General features: G+C 46.1%; 1 protein-coding gene across 1 annotated transcript in view; it reads right to left on the bottom strand.

Moving 5' to 3' along the window:
- Positions 1-21,817, bottom strand: part of LOC310792516 (protein O-mannosyl-transferase TMTC2-like) — a gene marked incomplete at both ends in the record, with an annotated part of 124,669 nt that overhangs the window by 33,944 nt on the left and 68,908 nt on the right. The window contains one exon of the mRNA XM_083654197.1: positions 2,144-2,996. Coding sequence (XP_083510323.1) covers positions 2,144-2,996 — 853 coding nt within the window. The remainder of the gene's footprint in view (positions 1-2,143; positions 2,997-21,817) is intronic.

The following is a 21,817-nucleotide window of genomic DNA, read 5'->3' on the forward strand; positions in this document are numbered from 1 at the left end:
AGCTGCCAGGACAAACAGCTGTCATGTCTCAGCTGGGCTGCAGAATGTGAAAGGGAAATGAAATGAGCCAACACAACGTGTCCCGCTGTTGCCTTGCAGGTCCCTGTCCCGCTCTGCTCCTCTGCAGCACTACACACCCCAAGCTCTGTCCCTGTCCCACTCTGTTCCTCTGCAGCACTACACACCTCAAGCTCTGTCCCTGTCCCGCTCTGTTCCTCTGCAGCACTACACACCTCAAGCTCTGTCCCTGTCCCGCTCTGCTCCTCTGCAGCACTACACACCTCAAGCTCTGTCCCTGTCCCGCTCTGTTCCTCTGCAGCACTACACACCTCAAGCTTTGTCCCTGTCCCGCTCTGCTCCTCTGCAGCACTACACACCTCAAACTCTGTCCCTGTCCCACTCTGCTCCTCTGCAGCACTACACACCTCAAGCTCTGTCCCTGTCCTGCTCTCTTCCTCTGCAGCACTACACACCTCAAACTTTGTCCCTGTCCCGCTCTCTTCCTCTGCAGCACTACACACTCCAAACTTTGTCCCTGTCCCGCTCTGCTCCTCTGCAGCACTACACACCTCAAACTTTGTCCCTGTCCCGCTCTGTTCCTCTGCAGCACTACACACCTCAAACTTTGTCCCTGTCCCGCTCTGTTCCTCTGCAGCACTACACACTCCAAACTTTGTCCCTGTCCAGCTCTGCTCCTCTGCAGCACTACACACCTCAAACTTTGTCCCTGTCCAGCTCTGCTCCTCTGCAGCACTACACACCTCAAACTTTGTCCCTGTCCTGCTCTGTTCCTCTGCAGCACTACACACTCCGAACTTTGTCCCTGTCCCGCTCTGCTCCTCTGCAGCACTACACACTCCAAACTTTGTCCCTGTCCCGCTCTGTTCCTCTGCAGCACTACACACTCCAAGCTTTGTCCCTGTCCCGCTCTGCTCCTCTGCAGCACTACACACCTCAAACTTTGTCCCTGTCCCGCTCTGTTCCTCTGCAGCACTACACACTCCAAGCTTTGTCCCTGTCCCGCTCTGTTCCTCTGCAGCACTACACACTCCAAGCTTTGTCCCTGTCCCGCTCTGCTCCTCTGCAGCACTACACACTCCAAGCTTTGTCCCTGTCCCGCTCTGCTCCTCTGCAGCACTACACACTCCAAACTTTGTCCCTGTCCTGCTCTGTTCCTCTGCAGCACTACACACCTCAAACTTTGTCCCTGTCCCACTCTGTTCCTCTGCAGCACTACACACCTCAAACTTTGTCCCTGTCCCGCTCTGCTCCTCTGCAGCACTACACACCTCAAACTTTGTCCCTGTCCCACTCTGCTCCTCTGCAGCACTACACACCTCAAACTTTGTCCCTGTCCCGCTCTGCTCCTTTGCATCTCTGGAGCACACTACACACCTCAAGCATTGTCCCTGTCCCGCTCTGCATCTCTGGAGCACACTACACACCTCAAGCATTGTCCCTGTCCCGCTCTGCATCTCTGGAGCACACTACACACCTCAAACTTTGTCCCTGTCCCGCTCTGTTCCTCTGTAGCACACTACACACCCCAAACTATGGACAGAAGTCCGGGCTTGATGACCTTGAACTGGGAGTGCTTCTGAACATTCGACTCGCTCTTGACTGTAGTTGCCAATCAGAGAGGAGGAGGTGCCCTTCCAAGTGTGAGAGGGCATCTGGGCTGATTTAATAGAGCATAATAATGTGCTGCGTTTACAATGGAAGAAGTGCGCTAATGCGTTATGACCCTCCTTCCATTATGACAAATTGACATGTATTATAAATGAATAGTCTCATGAGGACCAAAGTTTGCCTACTTCTGCATTCAGGAATGTCGTGCTCGTTGCTTCGGGGGCACAGAGTTCAACTTGTCAGCATGTGGCTATTCTGAGATGAAGTGAAGACAGTCTGAAGCAGCTCGACACTGAATTATTCAGTGCTGCAGTAGACTGAAGGAGATGCCAGCTCCTCGCCTAAAACGCTCCTCACTCGCGCTATTCAAGCAGACAACCCAATGAAGTGGCGAAGAGGTCTTTGTGAGCAGCAACTGTGTGTGTGTGTGTGTGTGTGTGTGTGTGTGTGTGTGTGTGTGTGTGTAGGAGGGTCATGGCGTGCCGATGTGAATGATAACATGTGTCCTCCTCACCTTTAGCAGGATTGACATAGATCCCCGACTTGTAGAGCATCTCCTCGTTGTGCCAGTCCTGGTTCCTCAGGACCGTCTTCACACTGAACAGCAGGACCAGAGCAGCACTGCAGGACAGCAGCACGGCCCTGGAGGAGCTGCGTCTCAGGCGGACGTACAGAGACCTCATCCCCAGCGTCACCAGCAGGCAGAAGCCCATGCTGGGGATGTACAGGACCCGCTCCGCGATCACAAAGCCCACGTAGAAGAACAGGTTGGTGGCGGGGAGGAAAGGGATGGCCAGCAGGCCCAGCGAGAACACCACGACATTTTCGGTGGTGGGCAGCGGAGTCCTCGTCTCGTAGTGCTTTTCGGTACCGTTTTGCGCGGTACTACCGGCGTGAGGCTCCGGGTGGGAGTGGTCGATGTGCTCCTGATCGTTGTTGCATTGGTAGCTGTGTCCGTTGCTGTTCCCGTTCCTGCCGTTGGCGAGTTGGTGCGCTTTGCCATTGGTCTCCTTGCCCTTGGCCGCCTGGTGCGTCCGCAGGCCGAGCCAAGCCAGCAGCAGCAGGCCCAAGTAGAAGGCTATCGTGTGGACGTTCCTCCAATCAGAGAGGCCCTTGATCAGAGGCAGGGCGTCCATTGACCAATCGAAGCTGAGCCTGTCGGGGCAGAGGAGGAGCCAGACGTTGACGGCGGGCAGGTAGGAGAAGGTCAGCGCCCTGGAGAGGAGCGAGGGGTGGTCGGCCGCTGGGTTGTCCGAGTTGGAGAAGTTGGGCGGTTTGTTGCCCATCCAGTAGAGGCGGCAGGCCAGCAGCACTGCTCCCCAGACTGCCAGCAGCACCACACTGAGCAGCAGGTGGCTGTTCTTCCTCTAGAAACACAAAGACAACACAAACACAGCTCAAACTCTCAATTGGAATCAATTGGAAAGGAAAGCGGAACAAACGGTTAGAAAAATCATTATGTTATGCGAGAGCGGTAGTTTCCTCGCTGGTTTGCCATTTCGCCTGACTCTTGAACTCACATTTGTTTCTGATCCAGACTGTGTTGTCAAATTGAGCATAGGATCGAATGCAAGCTTTCTGACCTCACGTCACATCAACTAGAACAACAACTTCAGAGTGAAATGGTGGCTCGATGGAAAACTATAAGTAATGCGATTATGTAATAGAATCTGGAGCAAAATGCTCTTAAACAAAACAGTCAGGCGAGTGTTAGAAGCGGCTTTGATGTGTTTCGACACGAGGGAAATACAATGGCACTTAAAGTGTTGTGCTGGCTGCCGTGTTGCTTTACGAGACGTAAGGAAGAAATCACTCGAGAGCCGCTCGCTTTGTTACTGGGACTTGTAAAACCGACCAAGAAGGAAAAAGACAGCGCGGAAAAACAGCGCCTTTATTCACTCCGGTTCAGAATTCATGAACTGTTTATGAACAAAGGCGACCTTACGTCGTAAAGTTCAATAAACGCGCGTATTTGTTTGACTCGTATTTCACCTGGCCTCCGTAGGCAAATCAAAATAAACATATAGGCCTATTCATCATTCTGAAAGCACTTTCCCACACGCTGTATGGAAATGCTGAGGAAAACAGCTCCGCTGTGTTTGAATGTGTAGCACTTTGCTGGCGTTGGAAACGCTCGCCGTATTCCCAACTGACCTATATCGCTCTGTTAGGACCAACTGCTCTTTCTTATTGTGTTTGTGTTGGAAAAGCCACCTCCTGCTGAAGCTGCTGAGAACTTCCTTCGTATCACCAGCTAGCCTGACACATGCAGAGCAACATCCGCTCAAGTCCTGCAGCACTGAGCCACATTCAGGGCCTGGGCTTAACCTTATTATTATTATGATTATTATTATTAACTTCGTCAAGGAGGTTATATTTTCACTGCCGTTTGTTTGTCTGTCTGTCTGTCTGTCTGTCTGTCTGTCTGTCTGTCTGTCTGTCAGCAGGATTAAGGAAAAACTACTGTCCAGATTTTCCTGACACTTGGTTGGTGGAAGGGTGCAGCATGGGCCAAGGAAGAACCCATTATATTTGGAGTGGATCCAGGTCACAAACAAGCAATACTTACATGGACCTTGCTGGAGGTCTGTGCTCCCGGAGTGCCCTTCTAGTTTATTTATTTGTTCTTGTTGGACAGGCCATATAGAGAACTGGCAATAAAACAAATGGCACAAAAGGCAATAGAACACTAAAATAGGAGGGTAGGAACAGATACGTTAGAGCCCGACCGATATATCGGTCCACCGATATTATCGGCCGATAACCGATTTATCGCATCGGCCGATATTGCCGATATTTTTCTATTTTGAATTCTTTAAGTTATAGAAAACATGTTGTGTATATTTGATCTTTTCTCTCAACTCAAGTTATATTTTATATTTGTTCTATTTGTGTTTTTGTATCTCTAGTTATTTATACTTATTAAATTCCCAGTGAAGTTTACTGTTTCATTGCATTGATGTCATTTTGGACTGTAAAATATCCTGCCTACATATCTCAAGTCATGTCAAGTCATATCTTTGTCAAGTGTTTGATATTTGAGGGATCATTGCGAAAAAAAGTGTAATATAATGTGTATATATAATATAAGAATATCAGCCGATATATCGATATCGGATTTTTTTTTCTCCCTAATATCAGCATCGGCCTCAAAATTGCAGTATCGGTCAGGCTCTAATAATAGTAGCGGGGTCAAACGATGATACCATTGGCCTGCCTGCAGCTATGGCTTTGCACTTATAGTCAACATAAAAATCACACCCAGCTGTTGAAGTAAGCGGTGCAGTTTTGCGCATGTTAGACCCGTGCATGCATGTGTGCGTGTTTTAACCGGCTTGGAGCCGCGGCACCTTCTGTGTCCACGCTCACTTCCTTGGAGGGTTGGGGAGAAGGCGTGGGGGCTGGTCCACACTCGTGCTCAAACACACAGACTGGTAGTCACGTATAGAAGTGCCCGCTTTAAAAAGCATCATGTCCTGAGCTGTGTTTGGCTCCATTACTCTGAGAGCACTAGTTGTTTTCTGCTAACTTCACAATCTTTTTTAATGCCAGTGAGTGTGGGTTCACCATCTCTGCACGCCAAGGGGACTACAATCAGACAGACAAAAAGTCATGTGTAAATTAGGTGCCTTTTTGAAGAATGTCCTGCCTTTGTTCAAATGACATGCACTAGCCATGCCGTGTGCCATTGTACATTGTTTTTGTATGTTTTGTTTGTGCTCCATACCATGTGATCATGGTCAATGAGTCACATTAAATAAATAAATGAAATGAAATGAAATGAAAAACATGTCACTTCTATGATCATAAATTTCATATCAGCACAGCTTTGGGGGTGTAGTATTGATTTCCTCCCCTGCCCATTGTCATGTACAGATTGCTTCAGTGAGCAGACAGAGGCTTGGGGGTCATGTGACCTCTGGGGACATGTGACTACATCTCGTCTCTAATGATGGCTGCTGATGCACACAGAGCAGAAGCCAAAACAGTCAGTCAGGCCACAGAGAAGAGAAGGAGCCTGGATACACAGGCCACAACTCAGACCAGCTTCCATGACACCACCGCTACCCAAACAGGGCTCAACATTAAATGTTTAAAGAGCATGGTGCAGGTTTAAAAAAATCAGAATTTACATTTTGGGCTCATGATTATAGTGAAAATACTCCAAAAAGACAAAGATCCCCCCCCCCCAGGCCCCCAGGGTATAAATATGGAGGAAAAGGTTGGCATTTTATAAATGGGCGTTTGACATAACAGGAGTGACATCACAAGAGGAGAATGTTCTGCTGGGGCTGACACAGGGATGCAAAGTCATGGAGAGTGAAAAAAGGTGACAGATACCAGGGCAGACATAAAACTACTCAGAAATCCTCATATTTTGGGCTGAAAAATGTGACTGTCACCTAAAGGTGACTAGTTTGCTAGTTTGCATCCCTGTGACATCACAAGTGTTAGTTCCATGAAATGGACCAGTGCCCCCTGCTGGTTACAAAAACTAGTCTAAATGCAGCTATGTGTGATTGAAAAAAAAAAGTGTTTCCCCCCAAATCCCATTGCTATATACCCCTTCCACATATTAATGCAATGTGGTCTCCAACCTACACCGTGCTCTTTAAACGTCTGCTACCCTCGCTAGTCGGCACCAAAATACTAGTCGGTTAAAATCAAAATCAGTGTCACTCCAATCAGAGGGTTTATGGATATTCTAGCTATACTAATTGTCAGCTCCATATGCTATACTCCATCCACACAACATATGACAGTCTTTGAAAATATCACATCCATTAATTAAAAAAAGGTGTAAGGTCAACTCTGTCAAAACCACGGAGAGACCTGACAACAACCCGTGGTGCTTCAGTATTTCATACACCACTTTTGAAAAAGTTGTCCAGTTGCTTGGCAACAAAAAGGTCACCATTTCAATCCACATCACAATTTCTCATTAATTTGAGAACAACTGTCAAAAGTGTTGTGGTCAGCTCCCCATGGACATCCAGAGAAATAATATCACTGTGAACCTGCTGAAGGCAGGGCAAAGTAAATCACACAGAGAAAGGACAAGACAGATGGGAGACGATGGAGATAACGACCATGTATAGAATTACCGTAAATTCCGGACTATAAGCCGCACCTTTTTTCCCGTTTTTTGGGCTTTTTTGGCCCCTGCGGCTTATATAACGGTGCGGCTTATCTATGGATTAAAAAAAAAAAAAAAAAAAAATCTCTCTTTTTTAGCACTCTTTCTAACTATAAATCCACTTCTGTTTTAATTTCCTCTCTTGCCCTCTTTTCACCACACTGTATGACACTGTGTGCACTGTAAAAAACAACACAGGTGGTGTTGTGTTATGTTGTTTTGTTGAAATGTTAATAAATGGGAGCTTCCTCAAACAGCCATCTCTTTCCCGACAATCCCCTCTGTGCATGAACCCTTACATATGGTAATTAAACATTAAAACACAATAAAAAAAATAAAAAAAAATACCATTAAAACACCCGCGGCTTATAGTCCGGTGCGGCTTATATAAGAAAAAAATAGTCAACTTTGCAGGTGCGGCTTATACACCGGTGCGGCTTATAGTCCGGAATTTACGGTAGGTACAATTGTTTCCCCTGGTTTTGGCAGCACTTTTGGTGATAAGCTCTAATCAATATAGCCACTGGCCCAAGACAATAATAAAGGCACAAAATGTACTGTAGACTGCAGCTAATAATGATAGTTCAACCTAGTCCAAAAGAAAAGGAACCACATCTGCATCCCTGCATCACTCCTCTGGAATCACTATTATCTGGTATCAATCAGCGATGGAGAGAAGCAAAACAGAATTGACTTAGGATGGAAAAGTTGTGGATTATTTCAAATATCCCTAAATGATTTCAAGAGCAGTGATTGTGCCACATGCAGGGACCTAGTGAATGAAAGCATTATGATAAGTGAACCATAGCTGATCCACTCTGGAAACTGTGACCACGGGGAAACAATAGCTCTGGGGTAACCCCCCCCCCCCCAACCCCCCCCACAAAGAGCCCAGCTAGGCCACTGAATAGGGCAGTCTCCGCCCAACAATCTCAAAATGAATGCATTCACAATAACTGTCAGGATAATGTGAAGTACTGTCATGCTGTGTCTAAAGGAACTGTGGAACATAGTGTAAACAATATGGTATGGATGGACATGGTTCATGTCACGCAAATGCAAACTGGTTCCACTGGTTGAGTTTTTGTCATGTGGACTGGACACCCACTGTGACTGAGTGAAAGCAACTGTGTCAAAGGGCAGAACAGAGAGCACATGGGTCACTGTCAGGAGATATAGGGTTTACACTTCAGCAGGGTCACGAAGGCCCACTTCCTGAGGAGCAAAGGTTAAAACCATGTCTATGTATCATTATAATTGGCGCTCCGTCACACAGGAACGCTAGCATGCTAGCCTAGCTCCAAGCAATTCATTCAAAGTGTCACACAGAGTTGTACTTAGAATAAAGGATCAGGCTCGATCATGTCATGATCACCTCTGTATGAAATAGATCCTTCTAAGATAACCCCGCCTTGATGTGCCCTTTGGAGGCCATGCATTTGGGAGGGGGGCGGGGCACCTAACCTGACTCTGCCAGATGGTTTGTTACACAGAATGATATGGGACTTCGCCATTGGAAACGGTTTGGAAAAGGGCAGGCATGTTCAAAAGAATACCTGGCAGGGGAAGCCAAGTCAAGCCTCAAGACTTTGAGCTAGAGTCCAAATCAAGTCTCAAGTCTTTGAGGGGCAAGTCCAAGGCAAGTCGCAAGTCTTTGAGGGGCAAGTCCAAGTCAAGTCACAAGTCTTTGAGGGGCAAGTCCAAGGCAAGTCTTTGAGGGGCAAGTCCGAGGCAAGTCGCAAGTCTTTGAGGGGCAAGTCCAAGGCAAGTCTTTGAGGGGCAAGTCCGAGGCAAGTCGCAAGTCTTTGAGGGGCAAGTTCAAGGCAAGTCGCAAGTCTTTGAGGGGCAAGTCCAAGGCAAGTCTTTGAGGGGCAAGTCCGAGGCAAGTCGCAAGTCTTTGAGGGGCAAGTTCAAGGCAAGTCGCAAGTCTTTGAGGGGAAAGTCCAAGGCAAGTCACAAGTCTTTGAGGGGCAAGTTCAAGGCAAGCCACAAGTCTTTGAGGGGCAAGTCCAAGGCAAGTCGCAAGTCTTTGGTCACAAGGCTATGTCAAGTCTCAAGTGTCTTATGGATGAGTGTTCTATCATCTGCTGGATGCCATCCGTCTGCTTAGAACACTGCATAGCTAAAACTAAGGAATTGAAAGCATGTACTGTATTATCCTCACTCCTTTATCTATTACCACAGTATCAGCATTGATTATTGACATTATTATTATTGACATTAGCGTTGACATTATTATTAGTAGACATTTCCTTAATGTTAATGCATCAAAACAAAGTCCCAAATCTCAAGTCTTTTGAGGAGGAGTCTCAAGTCAAGTCTCAAGCCACTGTGTGTGCAACTTAAGTCCAAGTCGTAAGTCCCTATCTCTGGTGTGTATACACTACACTACACTTCTGTATGCCTGTAAGTGTGGTAGTCGTTTCCACCTCCGTGCTGCTGAGGGCTAGTTGGTCCTGCGCCCGCACATACTCACTACCTGGCCCGGTGACAAACACATATGTCATCCTGACTCTTCCCAGACGCAGCACACATTCGGACACCACTACAGTTACTTACCTTAACCACTACAGTACCTTAACCACTACAGTACCTTAACCACTACAGTACCTTAACCACTACAGTTACTTACCTTAACCACTACAGTACCGTAACACTACAGTACCTTAACCACTACCATAACCACTACAGTACCTTAACCACTACCATAACCACTACAGTACCATAACCACTACAGTACCGTAACCACTACAGTTACTTACCTCAACCACTACAGTACCGTTAACCACGTCCATATGTCGTTTACATGTGTGTGCTGCACTTGCATGTTGGGATTTTCATCTGCGATGCAAGCTTAGACCTTTGGGTACTATTGGGAACATAAAACTTTGATTGCACTTCAACACACATTTATGACCTCCATTCTCCCTGGAAGGAACAAGCGGCCAGTTTTCCAATTTCTCTCCACTTGCTAAGGAAAATAAAATGTGAAGTATACAGGCAGTGAGCGAGAAGGGTATTCTCTAGAGAGGTTCTCGAGGATAGCAGTAATGGAGGACATCACCAAGCCCATCTCTATATTATCTCTTGAGTAAACAAACATGTGAATCCTCCCTCATGTGTGTGTGTGGTTAAAAATAAAATGTCTGCCATTTAAAAGCATCAGTTCAATGACCAGCAAGGCAGCAAAGGGCTCCCCGAGTGTTACAGCTCCATCATGCCCAAAGCCAAGGCATTCCAGCCTTGTCTCTTTTGTCTGTAATCCAGTTTAGCTTGAAATAAGTGGTTTAGCACAACCTCTCTCTCTCTCTCTCTCTCTGTCTGTGTCTCTCTCTCTCTCTCTTTTTGTTCTTCGGGCGCAATCAGTTCTGAACTGAAACAATGTAGACTTTAGAAGGCAGGCATGTGAAGAAAATATCCTTGGAGATGAAATGCAAAACAGGCCAATTACAGAACCTCTATTTGTGCCTCTGCCTACTTTTTTTTCCCCTTCCCTCTCCACTCGGCTTAGGCTGAATTGACTGGGAAAGAAAATCCAATCTAGAAAGTTTTATTTCATTATTTTTCTCTTTTAAGAGCGAGAGAGAGAGAGAGAGAGAGAGAGAGAGAGAGAGATAGAGACAGAGAGAGAGAGAGAGAGTGAGAGAGAGAGAGAGAGAGAGAGAGAGAGAGAGAGAGAGAGAGGGTGTTGTTAAAGAACTGTTGTGGCAAAAATAAAGTGGCGAGGGTTCGGATAGTCAATTTAATTAATTAGCGTGGAGAAAGTATTGCATTCTCTCCCTACGCGGGCTTTTTTCTAGAACAAATCGCCTGATTCCCAGCTTCAGAAGCACTTTGAGAACAATCCATCACCCGACACACCTAACAAACCTACCAATCAGTCAGCCCCGTGGCCAGACAGGCTCGCACTCTGGCAAAGACCGGCTTCGAGAGAACCAGAAGAAGAGTGGCACGCCTGACCTCGTCCCTCCTCTTCATCATTACTGCGATCAATTGTCCACGGAGGAGCTTTCATCCAGACCCTGCTTCACATCGATAGACTCGTAATAGGTGTGAAAATGAGCTACACACACTAGTACCACTGAGAGCGCACAATGACCTCCAGAGCCTCCAGCAGGGCATGGGCGCCCACGACAGAGGCTCAACTTCAATCCGACCGTCAGATCCCCTCTCAAAAAGTCTGCCTACATCTGTCTAGAGGGTTTGATGGAGCCTCTGTGCACTTGGATCAGACGTGGCTCAAAGTGTCTTTAGTCCTTGAATGCTGGATTATACGATCAGCTATAATCCAGATGACCATCATCTTTTCTCCCAGTTTATCAGCCGCAGAAGCTGTTGTGATCGCCGCCGCTCCTCAGAAAATCTTGGGGTGTAAAAACACAATTGTTAGCAGACAAGAGCAGATAAGAGGCCAGCAGCTCTTTCTCTTCCTAACAACGTCGTGTGATAAATTAGCAACAGCTGGGCTGCTGTGTTTTCAAAATGGGGTTTCATTAGTGTGTGACACTTTGCTCTCCTCTCACACAAGTCAAACAGTTTGGCTTTTGCTTGTGTTAAGCTTTTGTTTTTGCCAAATTCTTATTCCTCTGTGCAAGAATAATAATAACACAGAGATAACGTTGACACTTTTACACGATGGTGAACAATTTCTGGCTAAAAGGTCGACGGCGTGTGTGTACACACCCCGATGAAAACACTTCTCGCTTGTAGAAAATTGGCAATAACCATGAGAGCCTCCGACACGGACTTTAAATATTCCCCAAAATGTCCCTGAGTCTGCATCTAATGATGACATTCATTCCTGAGTCAGAGTGGCACAATATTCCCAAGTGTGTGCGCAGCAGCAGCACCGAGTACAGAAGGCTGCACTGAGATGAAGCTGCAAGGTGTCAGATGCTGTCAGAAGGTACGAGGTGAACGCTCCAGAAGACTCGACGTGTCTCCTAAATGGCTTCTCGTAAGCTGTGTGCAGCAGGGCTTCCAGTAAGATAAAGAGTGGAAGAAACTCAAGTCAAATGCAATCATTTCTGAGCAACATCTCACAATATGTCATGAGTTGTAAAAATAAGCTGTGTGCGGATGGCTGCTCTCATCACCATACGACAGATCACTTTCCATCGATGACTGTGTCCCGACCACCGAGCGTCTCTGACCTCAAGTCTTCAAGCGGACCGTTCGCAGCTTGATCGCTGGCCCGCATAGCAGGAGAGGTCACGGGGTCAAAGCCCACAGCGGACCTGCCTCGCACTGCTCACGATCAAAGCGTTTAACCCGCGTGAACCCATCACGAAACCCACAGAGTCAGCTGGTCTGGCTGAGAGACAGAGAGAGAGAGAGATGGGAGGGGGGGAGGATCTGCCTCCGAAACAGAACCGCCCTGGAAATGGGCCAGTGATGAGCAGGAATCTGCTGGAGATAAAACCAGAAATTTATTGACTGTGAAACATTAAAGATAAGGGAATTAAAAACATGTGGTTTTCAGCGGTGAGGGAGGAGGGGGCCCTAGGAGGAGGAGGGAGGGAGGATGAGAGCGAGAGAGGGGGGGGAGGGAGAGAGGGAGAGGGGAGAGAACACCAGCCCATCGCACGAGAGGAAATTGCTATCCAAGAGCATAACTCTGCATCACACTGACAACATTAATACGCGGGCGCTTATCTGGATGAAAGGCACTGACAAGCTGACGTTCTGTACCGACCGGGGGAAAGGAACAAGACACTCCATTTGGCGGCCAATCTTCAATGGCCTCCAGTGAAAGAGACGGAACTGAAGCCGAGGTGATGAAAGCAAATAGATCCTGGAAAATGTCAGAGTGAGATGGAGTAAAACGCGCCGGCTCGTGCTGCTTCTCGCTCGGCCTTTACTAACCATAATCATTGAACCAACACGGGATCCATTCCCCTCCCAAGCTTCCTCTCCACCTCTTTACGCACACACACTTCTATTAGATGTCCCGACCATCCGAGCAATAAGACGTCTTGTTTTCATGCTGAAGCCAGATGACCCCCGCTTTAGGGGGGCAGCAGCCGGGGTCTCCTTAATCAGAGCACAGTCATTTTCTCATCAGCGCCAATCAGCCGTGGCCGTCTGCGGAGTGGACCCGACCCGACCCGCGGCCCAGCGGGAGAGAGAGGAAAGACACATCTCATTCTGTCCGACCCGAGGCTGCTCTCTGGAGGGGAGGAAATGTCAACTTCTGCTCCGGAGTCAAATGGAGAAAGTGTGTTATAGGTAGGAAGGGAAGGAATGTGCTGCACTGGGCTAGACCAGACCTTCCTCCAGCTCTGACCAAAGGAGGTTCTCCACACTTGACTCGCCCGAGGCACGGAATACACTCATCTAATCAATGGAACATATTTTGGGTGGTTACTGGAACTCCAGTTGACAGGATGTACACAAAGCAAACAAGAACCTTTCATTATAATTTCCAAAAGTAATGAGAATATTTTCCATGGGAGAGCAACCTAGGAGCCAATTTGACTCTCTGACGGTTGAGTGGCAGAGGAAAGAGACATATCATTTGTGTTATACATTGTCATCTTTTCTGCTGTTTTTCAAAATATATTTGCCGGATCACGCAGTGAGTGAAATAACTCTGCATTCATCTTTACTAGTCAGTTTGGGTGGGCACGCCCGATCGTTAAAGTCGTTACTGATTGGTGCCTTCAGGATTTTGAGGAAACCAATCCCTGGGCCAGGATTCCGACAGCAGTTTGGAACTGGAAGTGTCCCAGACCCTCTCATTGGTCTGGCGTTGAGACTATCGGGTCCCCCGCAACACATGCGCCATGCGGTGAAGTAGATTGGACGAACAGTTCTCGAGATATGCAAAGGACACAGACACACACACACACACACCCACACACACAGACACACACACACACACCCACACGCACACGCACACACACACACAGACTGCCAGAGATCCCTTGCTTAGCGCGATGATGATTTAGTACCAAATAGTGACATATTGTGACATACTGTCATATTCTCAACAGAGGAAAGGGGTCTGGCCGACCAAACAATAAGGATATAATGAGAATACAAAACCAAAGTCTACTCAAACCCTTACCATGTCGTAGGAGGCATTTATTGAGTGAAACCACAGTAAGGCAGGGAAAAATAAACGGACTTTTCCTGAATTCTGGTCTTTCCTCCCCTGTATTTATTTGTACTGCGAGGGCCAGCTGCCCCCGTCTAAACCACCGTGGCCAATGTGCTGTGACACGAGGCTGATTCCAGCTGCGTGGAGGCCGGGGATGAAGCTTGGAGTAGAAACTGACCCTAAGTGCTTCATGGCTGATGCTACTGACGCGTAAACTCTGACCGGGGATTTAATGCTAATTGAAAAAGGAATATACAAGATAAACCTGGCGTGTTCTCCAGTTGCACGCTGCCTATCCTGTTCAAAATAGATCTGCCCTGTCACTCAGCGCCTGGCTTGCCAGTCATTGCTCAGCGTTTGGGAGCTGAGCGAGCGGCAGTGTGTTGCAGGGTTTAGAGAGGCGCTAAGCTCCTACAGAACATGCATGAGGGAGATAGACAAAGACAAAGCCGTGGAGCCGAGCCCAGCAGATCTGCTGTCAGAGGGATGTCAGGCGTAATTGCTTGGATGCAGTTCCCCCCTCCTCTGAACCACTTGTGAAAATGGCTTCCTGGTGTGTCACGTGACGGTCCACCACCACATCTCTGTGACGGCGCGCCACTTGTTGCTGTTTAGACTGGCTTGTACTGACTGAGCATGTGCGGGGCTCGGCCAATACAAAGACACGACTTCTGGTGCAGAATGGTGACGAATAGCAGAAACGAGCATCGACCATAGAGCACTTAGGGTCAATATCCACTCCACACATCAAATGGTAATTTTCCACTTTTAACTCGTGGATGTGAGCCCGGATGAGTGTGTGTGTGTGTGTGAATATGTGTGTGTGTGTGTGTGTGTGTGTGTGTGTGTGTGTGTGTGTGTGTGTAAGAGAATGAGTTGAAACATTTCTTCACAGAGAAATGCATAATAAAGAATAATTGCACTCTTGATGGACAGTGTATGAGTGTGTGTCTGTATGTTCCCTCTGTCTGTACTTACCATGTATAATGTGCTTTGGTAATACTGTTATTCACTATGGACATGCCAATAAAGCCTCTTTGAATTGAATTGAATATTGTGTTTTAGGGGTGGGGGGGGGATCTATATAAAAAAAAAAATTGCAATAATATCATATTGTGACTTAAGTATTGTGATAATATCATATCATTGGGCCTTTGGTGATTCCCACCCCTACGTCATACTGTACCTATCATTTTTCCTTTGGGGACATCATTTGCAGTTGGAAAAAAAGGTAATAAATCGCAACACGTTAACGCAATACTCCAAATATCACAAAATGTTTAAAATCACAATAATATTGTATTGGCACATCATCATGACCACACGACAAATCCATCTTGCCACGCTCCAATCTATTGGTTTGAATCCGAACCACCGGTGTTTTTGCCCCAATCAGCATCCAGAGGCAGCTACAGGCGGCCAATGAGTGAGCCCGTGATAGACGTGAGAGAGAGAGAGATGATTTTTAGAGACACACAGACAGTTTTTTTAAGCATATTGGAGCCATCCTCTCCATCTAGTCAAAGCAGTGTGACTCTACAACATAGCAGTTACTCCCCACACAGGCAGGCAAGCCACACAAACAAGGCTGACGGCATCATTAGAGAGGCAGACAGAGTGCACTGTGTTTCTGACAGCTAATCATAGGGGAGTGTTCGTCCACGTACACACTGTGCCCTTTCATTTCTCACAACCATTTCAAAACAAAGAGCATCCAAAGAACATCTGACCGCTCGAATGAACTCTGAATAGAGAAAAGGTGCTGCTTCTTCTTCTGCAGCAGCAGCAGCAGCAGCAGCAGCAGCAGCAGCAGCAGCAGCAGCAGGGGAATGGAGGCAAGCTGCCTGCAATAAGGTATGAGGTAAAAGACACAGCAGGAAAACAGAAAATAGAGTGTGCATCTAGTTTGAGAAGGAACAGGATATCGAAAATGACCAAAAATAAAATTATAAGAAGGCTGTGATGTCTGCCAATGCTGCTGCTCCACCCCCCCCCCCCCCCAAAAATCATTTTATTAAGACACAGAAGAACATTTCTAGTCTCATGAAAGTAGGGCTGCAACTAACTGTTATTTTCATTATCGATTAATCAGTTGATTATTTTCTCGACTAATCGATTAGTTGTTTCTGGTCTATAAAATGTCACAAAATGGTGAAAAATGTCCCTCACTCTTTACCCAAACCCAAGATGATGTCTTCAAATGTCTTATTTTGTCCTCCTGACCAACAGTCCACAACCCAAATATAATCAGTTTACTGCCATAGAAGACTAAAGAAAGCAGAAAATATTCACATTTGAGAAGATGGAAAGAGAGAGGGGGAGAGATTGAGAGAGAGATAGAGAGAAAGAGAGAGAGATAGAGATAGAGAGAGAGAGATTGAGAGAGAGAGAGATAGAGAGAGATAGAGAGAGAGAGATAGAGAGAGAGAGAGAGAGAGGGAGAGATAGAGAGAGAGAGAGAGAGAGAGAGAGAGAGACTGATACTGTAGATCAAAGGGGGGGGAAATGGTAGAAAGCTATAATGTATCATGTTGTGGGAGTATGCTGGGCATGCAGACCTCCACAGGTCTGTGTGCAGCCTCGGATCTTCACCAGGACACTCAATCCTGCCTCCATACAGTGAGTGCTATGCCTCCAGATTACCAATGAATGTGGAGATTGAGAGAAGAACTCCCAGATGTGCTGCCGGCACCTGTACGTCTCCTGTTGGTGTAACACTCAATCCATCGGAGACACTGCTGACACGCAATGCATGCTGAGAATTCATGAATAAACTTAGTTGGTTTCACAATCAAATAAATAATATCTAAAAAGTTAAATGAAAGTCAATTGAAAACTAGCAACTCGGGTTGTATTTTCCTTTTATTGTTTAGGTTCGGCCAACTCCTCCGAAAATCAATTCAAAGCTATTCTGCGTGGGTGCCTTCAGTTCATCCTGTGGTAAACATTTAGGTCCTGATGATGCATCAAATGATGACATTTCCCAAGAAAGAATAATGATGCATTGTTTTAAAAGGGTGCAGCGGCTGTCACTTAATAATACAGTATTCATAATAATTCACTCGGGACAACTCTGCATTGCAAACAAAACAAACCGTTGATCAATGCGAGTCTTAATACTGCTGAAATAGCCGTCTACAGATGCTATTGTGGAGGAGAATGGTGCAGAAATTGGTATCCATGTTTACAACCAGCAGACTGTCCAATGTGGCTTTGCTTTGCCCGCTGTGATAATCACTCCAACGTGTCACAATGGAGAAGTGAGAAGTGGGCGCAGGCCAGAGAGCATTTAAACGTCCAAACGCTCCACTGAATGTTTAAGGACAGGAACTGCAACTCAGCAGCTAAATAAGAGAGTGGGGAAAACAATTACAGTGTGCTGGTCTGGACGAGCGGAAAGGAGGGGCAGGCAGCTGAGGAACAGCACTCCATCTTCCATATGCCTCCACGCCCAGCGATCATCTACACGTGCTTCATCACAGGGATGGTTGCAGTGCAGGACATGAAATGGCAGGACAGCTCCCTGTCTGCCCATTCATCACCGTGCTTAAATGCTGGCTGCCTGGGAGAGTTATTATCAAACGCTGTGTCATGTGAACGGGCCACGGCAGACTTCAAGAGCCATGCGGGTGACGCTGAGAAATGGGGACAAACAAAGCTGGACCTGGGAACAAACTAGGCCGAGCCGAGGGAGCGAGATGGAGAACGGGTGGTGGGACTGAATCCAAACAGGGAAGAAGAATCTAAGCCTGCGATCTATCAAAATCTGTCGGGAGGATTCAGTAAGGCATCCGAAGCAACCGCAATGTTTTTCTAAAACAAAAGAAAGAAAGAAAAAAGTAGATTGTGTTGAAAGTTCAGTACATTCTTCAGAATTGTAGATGGCTTCCTTGCTTTCTTCTCACAGCACAGGCTCATTCTCAATCATACAATAAAGTTCTGATTGAGTTGATCAAATGGGCTGTTTGACTATGAAAAATAGATACCTTCTTAACACGTTCACTGCCAATGACGTGTTGATACGTCAAAAAAAATCCAACGGTTCACTGCCAATGACGTGTTGATACGTCAAAAAAAAAAACGTGTACAACCCATTCCACCGACCCACTAAGTGGTGACAGTGCTCTCCAGACTAGAAAAAGCCGAGCCAAAACTGCAGGGGAACGCGCGAGGAAACCATTATCATACTGTAAAATGGATTGGTGAAAACGCTTTCGCTTTCGCGCATTATCGCGCTGGGAGCTGGCGGTGGGGGATTGCAAATTTGCATAATAGATTATGCGTGCAACACACTTTGAAACACCGCAGAAAGCCCACAATCGCACGCAGCTTCATTGCAGCTGAGCTCACAACCGAAACGACTCATGCAGACTCGCCCAAAGAGCAGCCGCCAGCAGCCAGGCAGCACAGACAGGCAGAGCCTCGCTTGTGACAAACGCTGCAAAGCCACTAGACACACCCACGGAGGGAGGAGTTTGAAGGAGAGGGGGGTTTCCTGCTGCTATGGAGGAAATTACTGTTCAAAACTATTGTTTAGATGTCTGACGTCTTACGCCAAAAATAAATGGTTAAAGTGACTGTTCTATTTGTTGAAAGCACACATTCTATTAGTTCTTTTGAGATCATTTGTGTTCACAAAATCTTAGCAGAAAAGAATCCTCGGCTCTTGAAAGATGAGCCAGAATCCTCAAAAAAAAACCTTGGCAGAACCTACCTACAGTATTGAAAAAACGGCTGGCAGTGAATGTGTTAAAGTGTGTCTTCTGAGGGACAATGCACATCTGTGTTACTTTTCGACACAATGTGACAATACTTTGTAGATGATACATTTTACCACAGCATAGGTTCTAAAGGTCACAGATGAACTTTAATGTCAAGAATCAAATGCTGCATTTTTATGATTTGACCAATAGGTCAAATGAAATATTTATACTCATGCCAAAAGCTGATGTTGTGTGCCATGAATCAATTTATTTATTTATTAATTAATCAATGAATTAATTGTATTCTTGGAAAATGTCTGGAAAAAGTCTCTGAAACAGCATTTACATTTTCAACCATCATGGGACACCCATAATAATGAAATGCTTTAAGGGTTAGTGGCCGACCCACGACATCTATTCAATACTGTAGCAGGGAAAGTCTGGGATAGATCACTCCGTTTGAATTAATTTTCAATAATAATAAATAGAAAAAATCAACAAAAAATGAAATGAAATGTGCAAAGAAAAGCAATTTTATCATATCGGTAGTAGACCACATGATTGGCCGATATCTGATATTTAATAAAGGCTAATAATAACTGCCTGACATAGGTCCAGCAGCCCATTGTGTCCTAAATACATCATCCAGTGGTTCACCACAGACCATCTGACAGAGGTCCATAAGATGGAACATTGCCTTCTGAAAATGTCTAGAGCAGACTCTGTCACTCTCTCTCTTTCTTCCTCACCTTGTCCCTTGGCTGCCCCATCCATTAATATGCCTCCCTTCCTCTTCATCACTTTCTCACTGTCTCTCGCCCTGTTGCTCTCTCTCTGTCGCTGCCTCTGCACTGTGTGCCCAGGGTGATGATGTGGCCTCTGTGTGAACACACAGCGCTCCTCCCCATAGGGAATGACTGCAGAACTGCAGACAGCAAATCTCTGCAGGCAGAAGGCTGCAGCACTCTGTCTGTCCTCGGCAGCCTTTACGAATATTACAGGATGTCGCTGATCAGCACAAATGCCAGAATAAAACATTTCGTGGCTGCAAAGCAGGGATTTGTGCAATCTCAACGTGAATTTGAAACAAAACGTCTGCATTTTGCATTTCTAAAAAGCTACAATCTCAACATAAATTTTAAACAAAACGGCAGATAATTTGAAAACTTCTGTGCTTTTAAATGCGAATAAAACAACTAGCAACAACTTTGGTTAAAGTTAGGATTATGGTTTGGGTTAGGCTGAAATAACATAACGTGACTTTGAAATGTAGACTTTGGAAACACTGCGGAGAGAAGAACACGGCCATCCATATGCATGTGAGCTGTTGATGACTTTACACTATGTGACTATGTGACTGCGTCCAGAGTTGGTTTGGAAATTCCGACATGTTTGATATAATCGTTGTGGCTCTGACTGGCGTCCGGAGGCAGTACACACTTGACGATTAAAATCTGTACCCCATCATTCACTAAAAAGCACTATTTATCGTACCAAAAAAACAATGTGAAAACAAATAAACAACTAACTTGAGCTCTACTGAACAGTGCACGGATGTGTCCTCCAGAGGACATGATCCAAACTAATTAGCTCAAAATACTCAATCAAAATGTATTTGTGCAAAAGTGGTTATATTTGATTTCATGTGATCTATGTGCATATTAAATCTGCATTGTTTTTTTTTAGTGATGTCAGATATAAATAATAACAGAATAAAGCTGAATAGGGGGGGGGGGGGCATTCCTAAAATGATGAGTGTCCACATCTGGGCCTGAACAAAGGCGTATGGCGGGTTTTTATGATATACTAGGTGGAAGTCTGAATTGAGGCAGTTCTGGCTCACTGATTTTACATGCTGCTTCATTTGTTGATCATAAAAGAAGCCACAAACAATAGGACACATGTTAACCAGTTGAAACAATGGTTTGCATTATGTTACATTGAAAACATCAATTGTCGTTACTAGAAGATGTCAAAACAAAGAAAAGATGCCAACAATACATGGGGGAACATTTTACATTAAAATGAGATCCATACTGTCACAGTGGTCCATTGTAATCCCAGGGGGTGTGCATTAATATCCCTCTCAGAGCTTAATGATGATGGGAAAACAGAGCAAAGCAACACATGTATTTGTCTCCAGTAAGACAAACAAACCCACTGGATCTGCTAGGATGTCACTGCAGGACCCGCTGCTGTGGTCGAGCTGGAGGAGGACTTACATAACCATGGTGCCACCATCGATCCTCAGACAGCTCGGCTATAAAAAGAATGGGCTGCTGTGCCTTCATCTAAGCAGGGAAGAGAGGAGACACAAGATATTTCAAGCAGCATGCTGTACTTTGCATCTGTTTTCCATCCCAGTAGGAGGCAGTTTCAGGGATCTCATAACATAAGCAAAGTGAGGGTGACAGTGCTGGTCGTCTCGGGTACCAAAGAGAGGGTCACAGTGTTGGTCGTCTCTGGTGCCATGCCTGTCAGGTTGGCTTACAGTACGCCTGATGAGGGGTACTGTACAGGCCCAGACCAAACCAGCTCAAGTCACTTTCTATCAACGGGGGTTTGCACTTGTCACATTTCCCAACGAAGCAACGGCTTTCTAGGAACTCTGAAAGAGGTGTTCTTTCTGCATCGTGTGGATTGTCTTTACCGTTAGCCCGCTATGTGACGTTAAAGTCTTCAGAATGCAGCAGCAAAGCCAACCACATATCGAAGAGACAATATGCAACTTGTTGCCCTTAAAATAACAGTGAATAAATCAAATATATATGATATTTCATCAGTCTTGATCTGTGTGTGACCCCCCTTTGTGTACAGTACATGTGTAAATTCACTGTTTGCCTGAAACCGTCTTTACAAAGATGTCTGGGGACATGGGCTGTGGGCACAGCCAGCGGTCAGCTGGGTTTGTGGCTATCGAGCTCAGGGAACTCGCAGCAACAACAATGACCGCCTGAAGCAGTAAGGGACAAAAGAATAGCCGAGGCTAAACGTGCAGCAGAAAAAGGCTGTTCACAAAAACACAGGTCAACGTGCTTTTTAGTTGATTCTTCTATGTGTTCGCTGTCTCCTTCAGCTGTTACGGGCTCTTTGGTCACCCCGCCCTCAGGCTGCCGGCTGCCAATGACAGATCAAGATGAGTGATAAGGTTTCAGGATGGGAACCTGACCTATGAGGAGGAGGAAGGCAGGACTAATAATACACTTCCTGCCTGGAGCCAGAACACTGATTGAAGCTATAACCTAA

This window comes from Poromitra crassiceps, assembly GCF_964638095.1.
Source record: "Poromitra crassiceps genome assembly, chromosome: 18".
Lineage (NCBI taxonomy): Eukaryota > Metazoa > Chordata > Actinopteri > Beryciformes > Melamphaidae > Poromitra > Poromitra crassiceps.